General features: G+C 42.8%; 1 protein-coding gene across 1 annotated transcript in view; it reads right to left on the reverse strand.

The window, feature by feature from the left end:
• The window catches only part of LOC146801981 (uncharacterized), a 114810-nt gene that overhangs the window by 60014 nt on the left and 33927 nt on the right, over positions 1-20869 (reverse strand). The window contains exon 3 of the mRNA XM_085623723.1: positions 8470-8620. Coding sequence (XP_085479849.1) covers positions 8470-8620 — 151 coding nt within the window. The remainder of the gene's footprint in view (positions 1-8469; positions 8621-20869) is intronic.

A 20869-nucleotide genomic window follows, 5' to 3' on the forward strand; every position in this document is an offset into this window, starting at 1 on the left:
TAAAAAACAAGAGTGTAGATGACAAGAGAGATGTTGGAGATCAAACTATAATGAACATGAGCTTGCCAAGTACAAGATTCTATTATCAAATTATAAAAATCTATTCTTAACAGAAAAATGTTCCTACTTCGCCAAACAAATCAAGGAGGTGGAAAATTCTACTAAAGAGCTGTTTCGGGTGGTGATCAAACTGTCCACACTCCCTGAAAGAAAGGTGACTGACCATTCTCAGGTCTTTTTTAACGCACTAGCTCAGCATTTGCACAATAAAGTGGAACAAATCTATATTACCTCTGAAAACGGGACAAGATCTTAAATTCATGATTTAGTAATCCCTCGACCCCCTAGTGCGCCCGCTTTTACTGAGTTTAGATCAATAACTGTGGACGAGGTAACAACTCATATTCTACAGGCCAAATCGGGCTCTCACCATGACCCTTTTCCTCCCACAATTTTCAGACAGGTCCCTGAGATCCTTGGCCCCAGCCTAACCTCCGTTTTTAACTCTATGTTTATGGAAGGTGTCTTTCCCACCATTTGGAAGAGGGCATCGATTTTACCCCTTTTGAAAAAACCAATCCTTGATGCAGCTGATCCAAATAATTAGAGGCCTATTTTGCGTCTTCCACTCCCAGCCAAATTAGTGGAAAAAATCATGAACAATCAGCTTACACTATATTTACATGAACACAATTTCTTGGACGAGTCCCAATTTGGATTCAGGGGAGAGCACAGCACCAAAACTGCCCTAATAAAAGCTACAGATGAAATTAGAGCAGTTTTAGATGCAGGAGGTGCCGCGGCCCTCATGCTGCTCTACCTCTCGGCAGCGTTCGACACGGTTGACCATAACCTGTTACTTAACCTTCTGAATACACTTGGCATCACGGACAATGCATTAGCATTGGTCTCTTCTTTTCTATCTGACAGGATACAATCAATTGCATTGGGCAATTATGTTTCCCCGTCCTTCAATCCCCCTTGTGGGGTCCCTCATGGCTCTTCAATGAGCCCTACACTTTTTAATGTTTACGTGGCTGAATTGGCTACATAAATCATATCCTTTGGGATGGCTTCAACATCCTATGCCAACAACACTCAAATTGTTTTGTCCATTTGTAAAAGAATCGTGCTGCCGGTAAAAAGATTTAGGGATTGCATGCTGACAGTCGAGTCATGGATGAGTTCCCCCTGCCTAAGCCTTAACTCAGGAAAAACTGAGATAATCCTGTTTGGTAACCACTCCGCTAGCTGGTCACAGGTCTGGTGGCCGGAGGAATTGGGAGCAGTACCTATCCCGGTCCCCAAAGCAAAAAATATGGGAATGATTATAAATGAGAAGCTGAACTTTGAAGCTCAAGTCAAAGCAGTTTCATCAACCAGCTTTTTCCTACTCAAGGTGAACAAGAAAATCTTACCTTTGAACCCAGCAGACAGTAGGAAAATTAATTTTTTTTTTGCAGAGTTTTATATAGCGCAAACTTGACCCGAATCCAATCAGGTATCAGTGCTTTACATAGCACCAGTTACGTTACATGAGGACACACATTCATTTTTTTGTTAGGCCCGGGGAGAGTAAGTGACTTGCCCAGAATCACAGGATGTTCAGCGTCATTACCGAGACTCGAACCCAGTTCCCCAGGTCCGAGGTCGAGCGCCCTAGCCGTTAGGCCAACTCCTCTCCCCTTACATCCTTGCACCCTTACACCCTGGTTACATCCTTAGTCCTTGCCAAACTGGATTATTGCAATGGGCTCTATCTCAGAATGCCTGAGAAGCAGTTACACAGGCTGCAGATGATCCAGAATGCTGTCACATTACGTTTAAAGCCTTATGTATTACATACAAGGCACTACACGTTACTGGCTCGCAGTTTTTGATGTGATCATTGCATTGGTACCCCCCCAAATAAATGCCTTCAGTCTGAAGGGGCGAAATTGATGCTCTTTCAGAAATTTTGCAAGGCTAACTGGGGCTTCACTGTGGGTGCTACGAGGCTCTGGAACCCCTCCCCATCTCTATCAGAAGTCTTCCTTCTTTAACATCCTTCAGGAAAGCCCTTAAGACCTGGCCATTTAATAAATAGTGCACTAACTTGCTTCTGGACTGTTAGCGCCAAGACACCATTTGGTATTCGTGCGCTGAATAAATCTTAATAACATAACATAACTAGGCTATCCTGTTTTAGGTTTAAACCTATGATACCTGATAACACTCCACAGAAAGGGAAATAGCCCTCACCGGTGTAAACATATAAACACTGAATAAAAACCTGCACAACCATAAACTAAATGCCATTCGAAGAGAGGAAAAGGAGAGTTAAAGAGTCATTTTCATTTCTTCCTGAAGGGGCCAATACACTGTAACTTTGTTATACAAGGTAGCAGTAAGAAAGACTGGGCTAACATTATTCTGCTTGAGTTTTGTTGTTTAGGGATGTCACTAAAATATCGTTGCTTTTTCATTTTGTGGTCTTTGGTCTAAAGATGCAGGGTTTAGAAGCATGTTTGAAGTCTTGTTTGATTATTTTATAAACTGTAGATAATCAGGAAATAACAAAATCATATTTGATATTTTGGCTACGTTTGATTCTTTAGATGAAATGGCTGGTTTCATAACAATCGTTCCCAATATGGACCAGCACATTTACCCACAGAGAAGGGGTAAAACCCTTTGACACATCAGTCCCCCTTTTTAGTGCGTCTGTATTGATAGTAGGTGAGTTACCAAACCCTCCAGACTTTAAATATTCAATGCAAAGTTTAGTGACAGGTATATGTGAAAAGAATGCTGTCACCAAGCATCTGAGATAGTGGTGAAAACATAACTCCAGACATTTGGAAAACATGGAACGCAGTGTCACTTAGAATGCTGCTGCAGAACGTTCATAACAAGTTCAAAGATTAGAGTGATATTGTTTGTATTTTCAGTGAATCAGCTACGTATATAAAATTTTGCATGATGACCTGTCACAATCGGTACCTGAGCTGAAGTGCTTCCCTCTAACAGATCCTTGCCACATTCTAGATGGTATACTGAAAGCATCTTAACAATCTTCAGAGTTAATGAAGAACGCTATTGACATTTTAGTCCATTCTGGGGCACTGTTTTCTTATGCGTGGGAATCAAAACGCAAATATTTCTAATTTTGTGCTTTGTGTGGTATCAAAGAAAGAGTAATCTTAACGGTGTCCTTTAGCTGGTTGTTGTCAGTCCTAGGGGCAGTAAATGCTATATTATCTATGTGGCAACCGTTTACAGAATTTGTTGCTGAGTGAAGATGCCAAAGACAAGAAATGTGAGGATCTCTGGTCGCATATTGATAGTGATGTGAAAAAAAGTACACTCTACTGCATTCTTAGATTTTTACAGGAAAACATGACTGCTGTAGTGGATATAATAAAAAAAACTTGAGTCTGAAAGCATCCTTATTTACCAGGTGTTCAGCATAATTAGTGTAGATGTGAAACATCTCCTTGAGAATAGGCTGGGCTACACTCTTAGTGACACTGCAACACGTTCCATATTAGAGTGCTTGCCACTTGGTAAGCAAAGAAATGTTGAGGATTAATTCAGGAAATTTTATTTTACAATGTTTGAGAAACGGCTTGCAATGATGCATAGAAATATCCCTTCACCAACCATGGTATTTTGAAGTCAATAAAGCCTCACTGCGGTACTCTGCACAAGTTCTAGATCCCTTCCTTGAAGGGGAATTTTCTCTGGACTTACAAAATTGCTGCTTCATTTTTGACCGCTTCAATAACTCTGAGGGCATATGCGCCCAGTTCAAAGCATTTGTTGCAGAACCGGTCCCAGAGAATCGCAATCTTCATGTGCACCAGTATTGGCATGAAAAGCTATGTCAGTGGCCACAGTTTGCAAACTGTGTACTGGCTGTTTTGGCGTTGCCTGTCCAAGTGCCAATGTTTTTTAGTTTTAAAATGAAAGTTTATTGAAATTTAAGTACAACAGATTATAATAGAACAAAACATATGTAGAATTAAACTAAAATATTATTATTGTCATAAGTGAGGGGAAGAAATAAATAAAGGAGGAAGGAAAAAGAAAGGGAAAGGAGTAAGGATGATCAATTAACAGAGCAAAACATATATATTAAGAAGGTAATCATTGGTATATAGAAATATGCAAAAAGAGTATACAGATATATTAAATGCACAAGAACTTCTCCAATAACAATGCACAAATAAATATAAAACACTCTATATGTATATATACTTGAAACCATCAGAGGTATTTCATGGAGGCTTGGGAACTTCTTCCGCAGAAGGAGTATGGGAGGGTATGGATCGTGCAACTACATTAAAAAAATTTGTGATTGGCACCCATAGTAAGTCACGTTTAATAGCCAATGTAATGGGGTAAACATAGGCCCTGTCTAACCTATGGTGATAACAGACCCCATACCACCACGCTTGAAACAAGACTTTTGAGGCCTCCTTCCAAGATTTGGTAATCTGTTGAAACGCTACAGCTATAAGTAGGTCAATAATGGAAGTGCTAGAAGTGGACGAGGACCATATGTCTGAGATACTGCCTAAGAAAATATGTGAAAAATTAAAGGGAAAATGTGTACAAAAAATGTTGTTGATCTGTTGCCACACATCATTCCAAAATGTATAAATTACAGGGCATGTAAATAACATATGTTTAAGATCTGCCATTGAAGCTGAACAAGACCAGCAAGTGGAGGGAATAGAGGGGTCAATCCTATTTAATCTAGCAGGAGTAATCAAGAGTCTATTGTATATAAAAAATAAAGTTTGAGTTGTGTTGGCTGCTCTAGATGACTTCCTTATCTTAAGCCACATTTTTTGCCATGTGGAAACAGAAAAATAGTCCTCCAAATCTGATTCCCAGTCGTTTTCTACTTTAGATTTATCTCGGGTGTTAGAGGTATCCCGTAACTTCTTGTAAACTTGGGAAGCAGAAGAAGAAGCAAGCAGATAGGGGAGATGAAGAGGAGAAGAGTTGGTAGGGGTGATGGAGTCAGAAAGGGAATCATAACTATTTTGTGCAGCTGCACTCAATAGGTTATATTTAAGTTCAAAGGAAATTGGTAAAGAAAAACGAGATTGAAGAACAGAAAAGGAAACACAAGTACCTTCGTGAAAACGTTGGTGAGTCCAACTAAGACCAAGATCCCTCCAGTCCTCCCAAAAAAGCATCCTATTTCTTATTTTAATAAGGGGGTTATACCACAAGGAAGATTGCAAGAAACGCGATCGATCATCTAAACCGTCCAGGAAAAGAGGAGAAAACATTTTCCGTGAGTTTTTAAGAATAGGAAGAGAGAATCTCTTGGGAATATGAGACAGTGACACAAACTCTTCAAAATTGAAGGGGTGAAAGAAAGAAGATTCGACGTCTACCCACAAAGGTTGAGAAGTAATATCAGATAACTGGTCAGATAATAGGGAAACAGAATGTATAAGAAAGAATGAGATATGATAAGAAGCAAAATCCGGAAAGTTAACTCCACCCAACTGCTTAGGACATTTAAGTTTTGCAAAAGACATCCTAGCTTTCTTCTGGTGCCATAAGAATTGTGATAAGATGGAGTAAATATTTTTATAGCAAGATTTAGGGATATTAATTGGAAGATTAGAAAGATAAAACAAGATTATTGGAACTAACATCATTTTAATAGAGTCCAGTCTTCCCCACCAGGATAAAAACAAGGGATGCCACCGAGTTGTAGAGTCTTTTAGAGTTGTTAATAGATTTTTAAGATTTAGCGCTACAGTGTCCTTAACTGAGGATTGAAACCACAATCCTAAATACTTAATCTTAGAAGGGCTCCAATGAAAAGAAGAGGCCAAAAAATCTACATGGAGACAACATTTATTTAGAGGGAGAATTTCACACTTATCAACATTAAGTTTATAACCTGATACTTTCGCAAATTCAGAAACTTCAGATAAAAATGATGGAATAGAGGATTGTGGGTTAGAAATAAATAAAAGTATATCGTCCGCATAGGCAGAAAGTTTCAAATGTTTATCCCCATAAGGAAAACCGGTGATGTCTTTATTCTCTCGGATTTTTGTCAAGAAGGGTTCTAATGCTAAAATAAAAAGAAGAGGAGAGAGGGGACACCCCTGTCGTACACCTCTAAAGAGGGGAAACGAAGAGGATACAAGACCGTTAGCTAATATAAAGGACCTAGGAAAGGAGTATAATAAAGAGATGTATGCAAGGAATTTCGGGCCAAAACCAAACCAAACAAGGACTGCAAACATAAATTGCCAGTTAACCCTATCAAATGCCTTCTCGGCGTCTAATGCAATAGCAGCTAAAGAAGATTGGTAGGAATGGGATTTACTTAGTACATTAAAAAAGAGTCGAGTGTTGTCAGAAAGGTGACGACCCTTAATGAAACCGCATTGTTCCCTACCAATTAGTTTAGGTAAAATCTTGTCGAGACGAAGCGCTAGAATTTTTGCAAATATTTTGTAATCCAGATTGATTAGAGAAATAGGCCTATAGTTTTTACATAAGGTATGGTCCTTATTTTCTTTAGGAAGGAGACAAATTAAGGCTTCCTGAAAGGAGCCCCCAGATTGTTTGGACGATATAAAGAATGAAAATAACTGATGGAGTTTAGGAACGAGCAAATTGGAGAAATGTAAATAGAATTCTATCGTGAACCCATCTGGTCCAGGAGCCTTGCCTTTTTTAAGCACTTGAATAGATTCCAAAATATCTTTAGGATCAACAGCTGCTTCCAAAGGGGCAAAATCGATATCTGGAAAGGAAGGGGAAGGGATAGAGGATAAATAGTGATCAATGTCAGTTGACAGAGGAGGAGACTCCGGAGTATAAAGATTTTGATAAAAATTAGTGAACTCCAGTAGAATATCTTCATCCTTATGAAGAGTGATATTAGATGAAGAGACAATAGATTCTATTCTAGTACGTTCTCTTTTAACTTTAAGATATTTGGCAAGAAGATTACCTGCCTTATTTTGTGCAGAATAATACTTGGCACTGGATTTGAGTAAAAATAAATTTGCAGATTCCGCGGAGAGCTTATTAAATGAGAATTTGGCTTTGAGAAGCTTATCCAAATCAGAATGAGACTTAGTTAAGTAATAAGAGTGTTCCAATTGCTTAATTTGCAAGTTAATCGATTGTAAGGATTGAGAGGCGGCACGTTTTTTACGAGAAACAAAAGAAATAATAAAGTCTCTAGAAGCAGCTTTAAAAGTGTCCCATAACACCTGAGGGGAGATTGTAGGAGACTCATTTTCTGTAAAGAATAGGGATGAAAATTCGAGGAAGGCTGGGGTAAATTTGGGATCTAATAGGAGAGAGTTATTGAACCTCCACCTTCTAGTACCTTTTATGGGGGGGAGTAAATCCAGGCGTAAAGAAACTGGGGCATGATCAGAAATTAGAATAGAACCTATTTCAGAGTGGCGAATATGTTGAGTCAAGGCCTTAGAAATAAAAATGTAATCAATCCGGGATTGGGAAGAATGAACCGGTGAGTAGTATGTGTATTCTCTAAGTGTAGGATGGCAGAGTCTCCAGGAGTCAACAAGAGAACGTTGGGAAATAGTGGAAGTAAATTGAGTGTGCATGGAAGAGGGCGAAAAGTGGCAATTGGAATTTCGATCTATAATAGGATCCACAATTGTGTTACAATCCCCCCCCAAAATTAGATAGTCATCAGAAGATTGCATCAAAGCTGTGAGCATCTGGGGCCAAAATAATTTATCCTGTATGGTAGGAGCATATACATTAAAAATAGTTATGGGGATATTATCAATCAACAAAGATACAGTCACCCACCTACCATCAGAGTCATTGGATTGGCTTATAACTTTGATATTTAACCGTTTATGACATAGAATAGCAACACCATTACGTTTCCCCGAACCAGGGGATGCGAAAACATGACCCACCCAATTACGACGTAATTTGGTGATTTCGGCTTCTTTTATATGAATTTCCTGTAATAACACAATATCCCCCTGTAAACTTGCTAAATGGGATAAAACACGTTGCCGCTTAATGGGGGAACCCAAACCTTTAACATTCCAAGTAAGTATAGTTATGGACATCTAACAAATATAACTTATATCAAAAAGGTGTATGAGAATCAAATATATACAAAAGGCAGTAAAATACAAAGCATCTTATAAAAACTTGAGAGAAAATAACATTGCTCTTAGAGGAGTAATAATAGAATAAAGAAGAGAAATATGAAATAAGAGAAATTCTTGGAGAAAAGAGACTGTAAGCAGAGAGGCATGAAAGGAGTAAGTTGAGAGTTAGAAACAGAGAAGGAGAGAAACAACAGAGATAGAAAAAGGACCATAGAAAAGAGCAAAAAGAGTAAATAATAAGTGTTAAGGGAAAGAAGAAACATGTGGTGCAAAAAATAAAGGTACAAAATGACAGACACAAGTAATGAAGAAATAAGATAACAAGTAGACATACCACAAAAAGGAATGAAGAACGGGGTTGGTGAAGCCACATAAGGAAGACGGGACACTGAAACGGGAGACTCCAGGGCGACGGTAAGGAAGGGACATCCGCTAGGCAAGTTGAGGAGAACAGGGAACGACGAAGGACCACAAAAAATCGCTACCTGATGGAGGAAAGAAGTAGGAACAAGTTAATCCGACAAAATGGTACAAAAACATTAGGGGAGAAACTAAACATCACTAAAAGTGAAACAAACAGATACTACTACACTACATACAACCATCATGACTGAGGCACTTCCATGGACTCTGTTCTGCAACTGTTCAGATATTGCTGAAGTAACATTGGATCCTCATAACTGGTAGTTTTATTATTATGAGTCACTTTAAAAAGACAGGGATGGAATAAACCGTAGCGTGTGTTTATGTTGCGCAGTGCAGGTCTCATCTCCAGGAACTTTTTCCGACGATCAGCAGTCACTTTAGCATAATCCTGGGCGAAGAAAAGAGTAGAACCATTATAAGTAATTTTCCCACGTTGTTTGGCAGCCTGAAGTACTCTGAGTAGATCCGTATATTCCAAAAAGTACAAAATGACTCCTCTCGGCTTAGTAGATGATGAGGGAGAAGAACGGGATAACGTACCTAAGCGATGTGCTCTTTGGATATTTAATGAGGGTGTTTCAGGAAGACCCAAAAGAGTTGGTAAAAAAGATTTGAAAAAAGAAATCGGGTTAGCACCTTCAAGGCCTTCAACTAGTCCGTAAATGCGCAGGTTATTGCGCCTATTTCGATTTTCCAAATTCTCAATCTGTTGCCTAAATTGAACAACCTCCTTAGAAAGAAGAGGAACTTGAGCCGTGAGATTTTGAACAGAGTCAACCCGTACTTCTAGGTCTCCAACTCTCTTTTCAGTGAGAGACCAGTTGGCCTCCAGATTCTGGAGTCTGACGTTCGTTTCTTCCAAATGCGGCTTGAGAGCGCAAATCTCGTCAAGAAGGAGCTCCATAGATATCGGGGATGAAGAATTGGTGGGAGAGGGTGGGTTAGCTTTTACCCGTTTGCCAGAAGTAGACGGTGACGCAGAAGGTATTTTGGAGGTTTGTTTAGCGCTTAAGCGAGGAGTAAGCGGTGCAGTAGATTTAGTGCCACCAGAGTCTTTGATGCTCTCCTCAGTGTGTTCCTGCAGAATATCAAAAGGGTTGTAGACCTCTAAACTCGCCTCGGTGGAAGGACGAGCACCACTGGAGTTGCCGCGAGGCATGATGATATTTAAAAAGACACTCAGAGTCCCTTGAAAATAAACCAAGTGAAGACTTTAGGAAAAAATGCAAAGGAAGTGAAAAAACACCAGTCCAGACAAGTGTCAAAAATAATGTTCCACAGTAACTGCAAGCATAGAGGAAATGGCAACGATGGAGGGAACACCAGAAGACCAAATAAAATAAACGTTGCCTAAAAGAAGGAAAAAGATAATGACAAAAAAGGGTAGCCAACTGTTAACCAGCATCGTCATGTAGCACCAGGTGTGAAACAAGAGATCGATGAAAAAACAAAATGGCGGCCGCGACGATGAGGTAACAGAAAAAACATTAAATTAGGCTTGCTAGGCTCACCCTTTGAAAAACTAATGGCATCATTCCAACGAGCAGCAGTTCCGATTGCTGGAACAAGCAAGTCCGACGTTTTTTAGTAATGATACATTGCCGGCAGAAGTCGCGGATCCTCACGTCTCGGCGGAGCTCCCGAGAACAGCGGCCATCTTCTGAGGCTCCGAAGCCACGCCCCCCCAAGTGCCAATGTTGAGAGGACCTTTTCATAGATAAAAGTTTACATGGGAAGGAAAGAGCGAGCGCGCATGACCAAAGACTCACTGAAGAAGTATTGTATGGTGGACTACAATAAGTTTGATTTGTAAAATTGTATTTGGAACTCCTATACTCTGTACGTACACTGTCTATATACCATGCACTATCAGTGCAGAAAGCAGGCACTAATAAAAGCTAAATGTTCCATAAACACTGGAAAAATACTGTTTCTGTTGTTTTTAATGGCGCAAAAATGTGTAACCACTGATAACCACTGTTTTTTTAAAGTATTGAAATCACTTGAAAACACTGAAAAAAAACCACCAGAATTTACCAAAAATAGAAACTGAAAGCAGGAAAGACTAAACATAACATAACAGGAGGAATGGAATTGGGGAACTTGCTCTGCATCAATCATCCAGCAGTCATCATGTGCCAGGAAGAGGGCCTGCCACAGGCCACTCCACAAAGGAGGGAGCCCAGACCTCTGGACCAACCCGGGGCGGGGTCCTTGGCAGATTTGCTGGGGGAAGGCCCTGGTAGTAATGTCAGCAAGGGGAGAAGCTGAGACTCCCAGAGCACATGTGGCAAGTGACTTTTGAGTGATGCCATCTTGAAGTATCCCAGAAGCCTGTGCAGGAAGGTTGAAACCAGGGCGAAGCAGTGATTTGGCACGTCAGGATTGGCCAGAGGTGCATTCCTGTTGGCACCTCCCTCTCCGCTTAAAAGATCTTGCACAGGGGGAGAGCTCTCTGTAGGATGTGCTATTCTGAGAAATACTGGGACTGGAGGCTGATTGAAAGGAGAAATCGCCTGACTGTCCCCAGGACTATAGGCGCTGCCTCGGATTTACCTCAGGACCAGTGGGGCACTCGCAGGACCAGGGAAGTTGGTCACCTTACACCCTCTGTGGACCAGTTGGGGGAAAGACTGGGGACTGTGCAAGGAGAGAGGCCCAGAGAAAACAAAGTGAAAGGCTGATGCAGGGAGCCAGTGAAACCAGCTCCCTGCAAGGTTGTCAACTTTTTAGGTCAGAAAGTGAAGTGAAGTGAAGAAAGTGCTCCAGGTGGCAAGTGCTTGCCACCAGGATCAAGAGGAGATCAAGATTATGAAAATCGGCTCAACGGGGCCTGAGTTATGGGTGTTTGAAGTCCTGCGACATTTGACCCCAATTTTCCCAGTGAGGAAGTGCGTGGGGCTCTGCCATTGTCTCCAGCAAGGTCCCTGGGGTGGTCCAGGGCCTGGGAGCTGCCACCAAGAAGAAAACCTGCCGGAGAGTGCCATCACTCATTCCCTGGCAAAGAAGACAAGGACGAGGAGCACCGTTGTGCCCCCCGCGACCCCATTCCTGTGCCCTGGCAGAGAATACAAAGACAGGTCGTGCCATTGCACCCCCACAAACCTGCATGTGGCCCAGGACCCCTTCCCTGTGCCCTGGCAATACCGATGAGGAGGGGGACACTTGTGGCCCACTTGCCAGGCTGCCCAGCATGCATCTTCTGGCAGGTGCAGGCAGATCAGAAGGAAAAGTCAACACCTGCTGGCCATGCGGTGGAGCCAGCGAGAGTGGCAAGGGTGGGCTCCCTAGCTACTCTCCAATAAGGACCGGGCACTGTGAGACTCCAAACGCGGTGCGAAACGGCCCATGCAGGCAAAGCAGGACATGGCTCTCCTCTCCCAGCTCAGCAGGAGAGCTGCTGTCTAAAATTCAGCGGAGGTACTGAGGAGCGCCCCATAATGGCCTATGGGACAGCTCATGATTTGGCACCAAAATCATTCGTTTTCAGCTTGTGGTGATCCCCAGAGAATGGGATCACCACCAGAATGATGCAGAAGTGCAGCGGAGCACAGGAGAAGAACAGCCTCCCCCTTACTGATTCAAAAGCCCCCCACCCAAAGTTTAGTGTGACTACAAAAGGATAACCCCTCAAAGGGTTTGATGGATAATCAAGCACTACCTACGCTGGGTACGTTTGTTCTATAGCTGTGGAGTGATATGCCCTCTTAGGGGCATGGACTATGGCTACAGGGCTCATGGCCTAAAATGGTGCAATGTGAGTAGTCACATTGAAAGACATTCTCTAGGGATGAACGGGGGTAAGCGCCCAGGTGTGCTTACCACAATAATGTCCTTTAGGGTCTGTGTTTAAAATGCAGTATTGTATGTTGAAAGTTTTTCAAAGTGTATGCTGCAAGCACCTTCTAGGTGAATGATTGTAACTGCACTGTATTGTAATTATAAATGTGAGTAAATTGCATTATTCATGTTGACAGTTACGATGAGTATACTGCACCCCCAGGCATGCTCAGAGATTGATTCTTGCAAATGCTTTATTTGAATAATGAGACTGACAGCCACTCGTGATTAAAGTTTGCATGCTTTATTGCCAATATTAGGTGTCCTCAGTCATGGTTATATGTAATGATTGCATTTATTCCTATGGTGAAATGCTTGTTGAAATAATGAGGTGGACAGCCACTCGCTTTGGTGCCAGTATTAAGTGCTCTCACTCGAAGTTAAGTTCAACCCGTGGCATTTAGGAATAAGATAATGTTTAATCATGCGAGTTGTGGTGTTAGACCCCCCCCTTTGAGAGGGGTAAGAATGATTAGGCAATGTTATCCAAAAGTAATTCTATCAGCTTGTGGATGTTTGTAAATTGCTTCATAGTATTGAGTATTGGGTGTGTAATAAATGTACTTTTCATTTTTCAAAAGGAAAAGAACAGACTGGACAATCATTTATTGAGTATTATTACTGCATATTTGCGAATGGTGATTACTAGCCCACACCACCTCCCTTGAGTAGGCCTTTGACTGCTCTGCAACGCTACCACTGTAACACAGAAAGTAACCAAAGTATTTAGAAGCCAACATCAGAACTACTCTCTAAACACCGGTCAACCAGCTCATGCCTGGATGGTACCAATGATATACTTGCTCACTGTCTTGACACTAGTGAAGAGCATTTTAGATGCGTGCTGCTTTGTGACTCATTAAAGGAAGAAAGAAATGCAAACATGTCAAATCCAAGCTGCCAGGCGGAATATCCCAGCATCTCAGGAGACCTACTCAGCACAAAATGTCATGAGATTGCTGTACTTTAAGGTTCAGAATTTCAAAAAGTAAAAGGCGATAAACTAAGCCGTGCAACCATGATCTTAAATAACATCCTTCCAAACATCAGACTGACGTCTTCACTCCTCTGACCAAGAAAGGAGGTGAAAACTTATCTCTCAAAGAAGCACTTCATTTGCCAATTATAATGAGGTATTCTTGGCTAAAGGGCCAAAATATGGAAACAACTTCAACCAATCATTTCTTCTCCAACATATACATGATTTCAATTGTTCTCTAATGGGCCACTATGTACTACACAGTCATTTCCTAGTTATTTTTGCGCCATTATTAAATTTCAACTAGCAATCCCTGTCTAGCAAAGAAGCCTTGAATGTAATCAATAAACAACTGGAACCAGTCATTCTTATTTTTCAATATGTTGTTGTGAGATATTTATCCTTTTTGCCCTGATTGCCGTGATTGTTTAACTGATACAGGTGGTAACTGACTCTGACTACGCCCTGGGCTCTGCTAACCAGGGTCAGGGCCAGTGCTTTGATTAAAAAGGTATTTGATAATTAGGTGAAAATAAAATTGGCACTGACAGCCTACCTGTAAATCCCTAGTATATGTTAGGGCATGTATGTTTAGAGGCCCAGCAGCTTTGAGACACTTAAAATGACAGCAGGCACACATAAAACTCAAATTTGAAATTACATGAAAACTCAACTTTGTATTTAACGGTACTTCCAAAGTATTAAACTACCTTATTTTTACATATACTCCACCTCTAAGGTCTACCCTAGGTGGCCACAGGGTAGGGCACCACATAAAAGTAATCGGGAACACTTTAAAAGATTTTTTATATGCTCTGGTGAGGGAAAAACTACCAATTTCATTTCCCTCCATTGTAGCACTTTTAGCTTCATAGGCTAACATGGGAATACTGTAATAGAGTGTAACTATCGACTGAAGTGAGCTAAAAATTCAAGGACTTGAAAGATTGATAATGATAAATCAAACAACTTTCCACTGTTAGATTCATCATAACTAATACAGAAAAGATGCTATAGAACTTTATTTTCTATGAGCCCCTCCTGATTGGACAGCCAAACTGCTTTGATGAGGCAATACGTGGGAAGCACAGAGACAGAAGTTATCTGATGGGGAGCTGTGCAACTGCAGAGACCAGACCAGGCCAGCACATGGGCTGGGTAAATCAAACTGGGATTCAACAAGAGCAGGACAGTAAGACATTTAAGCAGGCCTACCCCCTCTTCCTGTACCCCCAGGCAGATGGAAGCCCCAAGAGTGGAATTTGCAAGAATTCTGGAATGGGAATGTTAAGGGAAATGAGCCACAACAGTGGGTTGGCTTACCAAGGCCTTCCTCCCAAAGAGAGAAAATCTCCATCTTATATTTTAAAGTGCAGTGCTTTGTGGGACATGAATCTGCCACAATTTGGAGGAAGTTGTCATGCTTCTTTGGTGACACCCTATACCCCATTGGTCAGGGGTGCTCACTTGTTTGTCATCCAGAACATTGAATAAATATGTGAGAGCTGCATAGCAACTCAAATATGCTGCCTGAAACTACAAGGAGAAGAAGGACTGCCCTGCTGGAACCCTGGCTTGCACCCCAAAGTATTGCACCCTGAAGGACTTTTCCTGCTGCACACTTGGAACTACAGCCCTGAGGACTTTGCCATGCTTCAGAAAGGATTAAGGAGTGGACTCCCTGAAAGCAACAAGTTACCAGAGCTCCCCTGCACCATCTTCCCCAAGAAGTCCCTAGCCAGGAATACGTTCAGTGGGCTTTTAAGGATTTGGCCAGGTGCATTATGGGAACTGTAGTCCAACTTCTGAGGAGTAACTCAGAGACTTTCGAACCTCGGATTTGTATTGTGGACACTTTGAACCCTCATGAGGAACTTCAGGAAGAAGTTTCAGAAGTTTATAGAAGTTTGGGGCAACTTTTGGAAAATGCTCCATAAGTTGACCAACCCGACCTCGAGAGTCAAGCTAACTACCTCGCACCGCGACCCGGCCTGGATTTCAGGTTCGTTCCGCTGAAAGCTCCGGAGCTCAAGAGTTCCAGGAGTCGACCTGGGGCTCCTGCTGAAACAACTGGAATTACGGCCTGGTGGAGAAGCCCGCTTGACTAAAATTTTGACTTTTTCCTAGTCAAGCGTGACCAGATGTCTCAAGGTTGGCGCTATATGTTTTTAATCACTAGAAAGTTTTTATTCTTTACAAATTCATATCTCTGTTTTCCTATATTGGAATTTTGTTATATTTTCCATGGGACCACTGCCTCTTCTTAAACAAACAAACAAAAAAGAAACTGCTTTTTAAACACGGTCCCGTTTCCTATAAGGTAGAAGGGCTGCATTATAAAAAACATTTTTTGCTTTATTAAAAAACAATCACAGGCATGGTGATCTGCTGACCCCATTGGGCCATTAACATTGTGATGGGTACTATTCCTAGTGGGTCGCAAACTGCTACTTACCTCATTAATATTCATGAGGTAGGTCAATAGCCGACCCACTAGGAATCACTATTTTAAAAATAAAACGGTCATACATTAGCAATTGCGATTTCCAAATTGCGATTCGGTAAGAATCGCAGTTTCAAAATCAGAATTCCTGATGTTGATACATCTGGCCCCAGATTGTTAAAACAGACATCTTTCCTTATTCCTTCTCGTCTTTTGTTCTCCTTTACCTGACCCTATGTACAACCTCTTCCTCATCTCTAACCAAATTATGTTTTCCATTGCGCAATCTTCTTCTTTTTTGTGCAATGGGCTCGCAAATCCATGGGTCTACTCTATTGTGAGAGTTGCTTATCAGCTAGGGTTTTTCCAAGCCACAGTCTCCATTACTCATACTATTAGTTGTTATGTTAAAGTAAAATTTTAATTTACGACAATCGCTCATACGGTCACGCAAGAGGAGCAATTTAGCCAAGAAAATTTTATGAAATGGCGAGAGCAAGGTAAATTTATCGGAATTCTAAAGGAATAACGTTGCAGAAGGAATGCGTCAACACTGAGAAGGAGCATCCCCCAAGACTGGCCTTCTACAAACTAGTAACAACCAATATATTGTTCATGGAATAGCTTGGGGGTGTTTGTGAACATTTGTTGAAACAATACATGCTCGTGATTAATTTTATACATTTCACATGCAGTGCACTATGATCTTCATGCAATCAGAGAGTCCATCATCTGTGTGGCTTTTGCTTTCTTGCACTAAGTGCGCCGGGTATTCCCAGACGTGGGTCCTGAACTCACTGTGTCATTGCAGTCAAGCTAGCCTGGCTGATGAGGGGTGATGCCCCAAAACCGGTTCCAGGATGCATGTTTTCGGTCCTGGGAGGACCTGGCTAAGCAGTTTGTGCTGGACTGTTCCCATGAGGCACAGTGTCAAGACTGATTTGCATATGGCTGGGTCTAAACTGGGGTGGCATGGTGAGCAAAAGAACAATGGATTTCACCCAGATCTCCTGACTGGGGGTGAATGTTTGATTTTCTCTGCATTCTGTCCATTATCTGTGTGTCTTTTGCTTTCTTGCCCTAAGTGCGCCGGGTATGCCCAGACGTGGATCCCGGGTTCACCATGCCACTGGATTCAAGCTAGAGTGGCTGATGAGGGGTGATGCCCCGAAACCAGTCCCAGGATGCTTGTTTCCAGTCCAGGGAGGACCTGGCTTGGCAGTTTGGACTGGACTGTACCCATAAGGCATAGGGTCAAGACTGATGTGCATTGACAGCCACGTTGGGCAAAGTTATAATTTTGTTAATCTGTTTGCGCCCAGATATCACAGATATGGGTTCACAACGTGTAACACCACAGGCTAAGGGGACACTAACTGGCCTGCACTCTCCAACAGATGTCATTTGCTATCTGGTGGTCAAGGGACATACATAAGATATGGGGAGGGAGGTCAGAAATACCACACCAAGAAACTTAACAGAATATGGCTCTTAAAATTGTGACATGGAATGTCAATTGACTGGGCAGTAAGATAAAACGAACACTTGTGCTGCAATATCTGCATTGACACACTCCAGAGATTGTGCTACTTGAGGAGACGCATCTGAGGGGCAATCATTGTAAGGCACTAGACCGATGGGGATACAAAAATCTAGCACACGTGGGATATACTTCCGGTTCTAGGGGGGGTGGGGATTCTCATCAAGACATCAGTCCCATTTGTACCGGGTAGAAGTTGGTGTGATAGCATGGGCAAATTTGTGGCTTTAACCGGCACATGTGAGGGCAAATCAATAAACATATGCTCTGTGTACGTTCCCCCAAGACCAGATACAGACACCCTCCCAGTAATCGGAGATATCCTACTCGATATCCTACTCGAAATGCCCTTAGGCACGCTAATTTTGGGTGGCAACATGAACTCAGTCATGGACCCGCAGATTATCGGGGACAGCAGGGCCAGGGGGGCAGAGAGCCCCTAGAAGGATTTATAGTAGCACTGGGGTTGACAGATCTGTTGACGGCACATAACCCACAGGGTCGGCATTGCACCTACTCCTCGGCAGTGCATAACAGTCACTCCCGGGTAGACTACCTGTTTTCACTCAAGATGCAGGAGGGCCAATTCAGGGGAGCAACCCACAAGGCACGTGGGATTTCAGACCACTCCCTGGTGGAGGTCCAACTGCGGGGGGCTGTGAGACATAGCGTTCTGCCCCCGAGATTGAACCCATGGTACTTCAGGAATAAACAATTTACGGAGAAATTACAGGAATGCACGACGTAATTCTTTGAGAGAATGAAGGATCAGTAGAGGCGGCCTCCACCCTCTGGGAGGCATATAAATCTATGATTAGGGGATACGTACCGGCACATATAGGTATACAAAAGAAAGATCACACTAAGGAATTCGAAGAGCTCGAAAGCAAGATAAGCCAACTTGAAAACGTGATTTTGGAGGGGCGGGATTGGACACAAATGTAGCACTCAGGCTTAAGCTTAAACAGCAAGAACTCAGAAACTTGAGTGAGCGTACACAAATATTGGACTCCCAGAGGAAGTTGTACGACATCGGAGCTAAAGCAAATAAAATGCTGGCCTGGCTTGAAAAAAGAGATAGGGAGCGGGATTGGGTTCTAGAGATACAAACTCCAGAGGGAGGCACCCATTGCACAGGGGAAGATATAGCGGAGGCATTTGCACAATACTAGGAAACCCCTCCTCGACGCACACGGCAGACGACTGTGCTGAATTACTTAGAGAGATTAACCTCCCATCACTGTCAGCAGAGGATCGAAATATGTTAGACCAGGACTTCACAATAGAACAAATAACGAATGCCCTTACTGAACTACAATCTGGGAAGTCAGCAGGTCCCAATGGTCTGCCAGTGGAACTGTACACAAGTGTTGCGAGTAAGATTGCACCTACCTGCTAAACATGTATCGGGAGTCCAGGGAAAAAGGAGAGCTGCCAGCAGATGTCTGTGCAGCCACGAAAATAGTAATACCCAAAAAAGGTAAAACCCCTATGGAAAGTGGATCTTACAGACCAATTTCACTATTGAATGTTGAAGCAAAAATACTAGCAAGGGCACTGGCGACCAGACTGCAAATGGTGATCTCAGATTCGGTCCATCAGGACCAATCGGGGTTCATGCTGCACAGGAGCACATGACTTAACCTAGGGAGATTATACCGGGTGCTGCACTGGTCCAAAATGGAACAAAGGGAGGATGGAGTGCTCCTATCTTTGGACGCCCAAATGGCGTTTGATAGTGTGGAATGGAAATACATGTTTGAAACGCTGCACAGATTGGGCTTAGGTGCTAAGTTCTGCAAGTGGGTTAACGTTTGCATCAAGACCCGCAAGCCAGAGTATGGGTTAATGGTGTAGTCTTGCATCCCTTCTCACTTAGAAAGGGTAAAAGACAGGGCTGTCTGCTCTCTCCAATGATTTTTGCACTGGCCCTGGAACTACTGTCAGCTTGGGTGAGAAATGATCCAATCAGGTAAAGGGGTTGGGGGTGACTGGGAAGACAGAATATCCCTATATGCAGACGATGTACTGCTGTATTTGACTAACCCATATAGACGAGTGCACAGGGTTCAACACATATTCCAGCTGTTTGGCAGCTACTCTACTATACAATTAATTGGAACAAGTCCCTGATTTTCCAATTAAAGAGTGACATCCCTCAGCGACTGATCGGGACAGTACCTCTAACCCCCAAACATACTTGTACATACCTAGGCATACGAATTTCAGTGAATGAAGGGGACTTTCTGGAAGATAACTTACACCCACAGCTACAGCGATTAAAGAATCATGTGAATAGTTGGAGGAAGTTACCCATATCACTGATGGGGGGGACAGCGATTTTCAAAATGATGTCATTACCCAGACTTCTGTATATCCTGCAAAATAACCCATATAAAATACAGAAGTCTGTGTTTCAGGGTATAGATAGCCAGCTGTATAGGCTTCTGTGGGACGGGGGCTGCTCAAGAGTTGCACTCTGCAAATTACAAAGAGGGCTCGCGGTCCCAGACATTAGGAAATATTATTGGGCCTCACAACTAACGGTGGTGAATGACTGGGCATTCCAGCTGCGATCCGTGCAGGTAACAGCTGTGGGGCGGTGGGGCCAGTTAAGGGGAAATTTCGAGGGACGATGCCTAGGGAAAATTAAATAAATAATAAATTTTCCCTCTGCATCGTCCCTCGAAATCCCCCCTTACCCGGACCCACCGCCCTACTGCTATTACCTGCACGGGCCACGGCTGGGGCATTCACGGATCACATGGACCCCGCCTTTCGTGGAGACCATTGTGCTATGGGTAAGAGAGGCTACTTAGCAGCAATTTATCACAAAGGAAGAGAAAAGCAACTCCCTCAACACACACAGACAGTAGTGAGGGCCTGGCAGGAAACTTCCCAATATCTAGGATTGGAAGGGAAGTTGACGGAGAGGACACCCCTGTGGGACAGTGACCTGCTTAGCGAGGTGGGGGCCCTGTCGGGTTTCAAAAAATGGGAATTGTTGGGGATAGAAAGCCTGGGCGATATCTGGAGAGGACACACACAGGTAAAGTTTGATATTCTACAAACGGAGTATGAGTTGGTGAGCTCGGAAAGATACAAATTTCTCCACCTGGGACATGCCCTACACCAACACATCAGACAAGGAGAAACCCCTCCAGAGAAATCCCCACTAGAGGACAGATTGTTCCCTGACCCCATGAGCACCAAGGCAACCTCCTTAACATTTAAGAAAATCATATATAACTCACCTAACCCGGTGGACCCCTTAAGGGGAGTGTGGGAGATGGAAGTAGGACTCCTGGAAGATGATGATTTTGAGGAAGCGGTACAAAGCTCAAGGCAGGTAGCGATAAGGGCCCGTTTTCGTTTCATCCAACTGCGCATCCTACATAGGTAATACGCATCCAGAACAAAGCTACAGCAAATGGGTCTGGGTGTGTCTAGGTATTGTGCAAGGGATGTGGGGAGGTTGGCTCCTTTTTTCATATAGCTGGGAATGC

The sequence above is a fragment of the Triturus cristatus genome, chromosome 8 (genome assembly GCF_964204655.1).
Source record: "Triturus cristatus chromosome 8, aTriCri1.1, whole genome shotgun sequence".
Taxonomy (NCBI): Eukaryota; Metazoa; Chordata; class Amphibia; order Caudata; family Salamandridae; genus Triturus; species Triturus cristatus.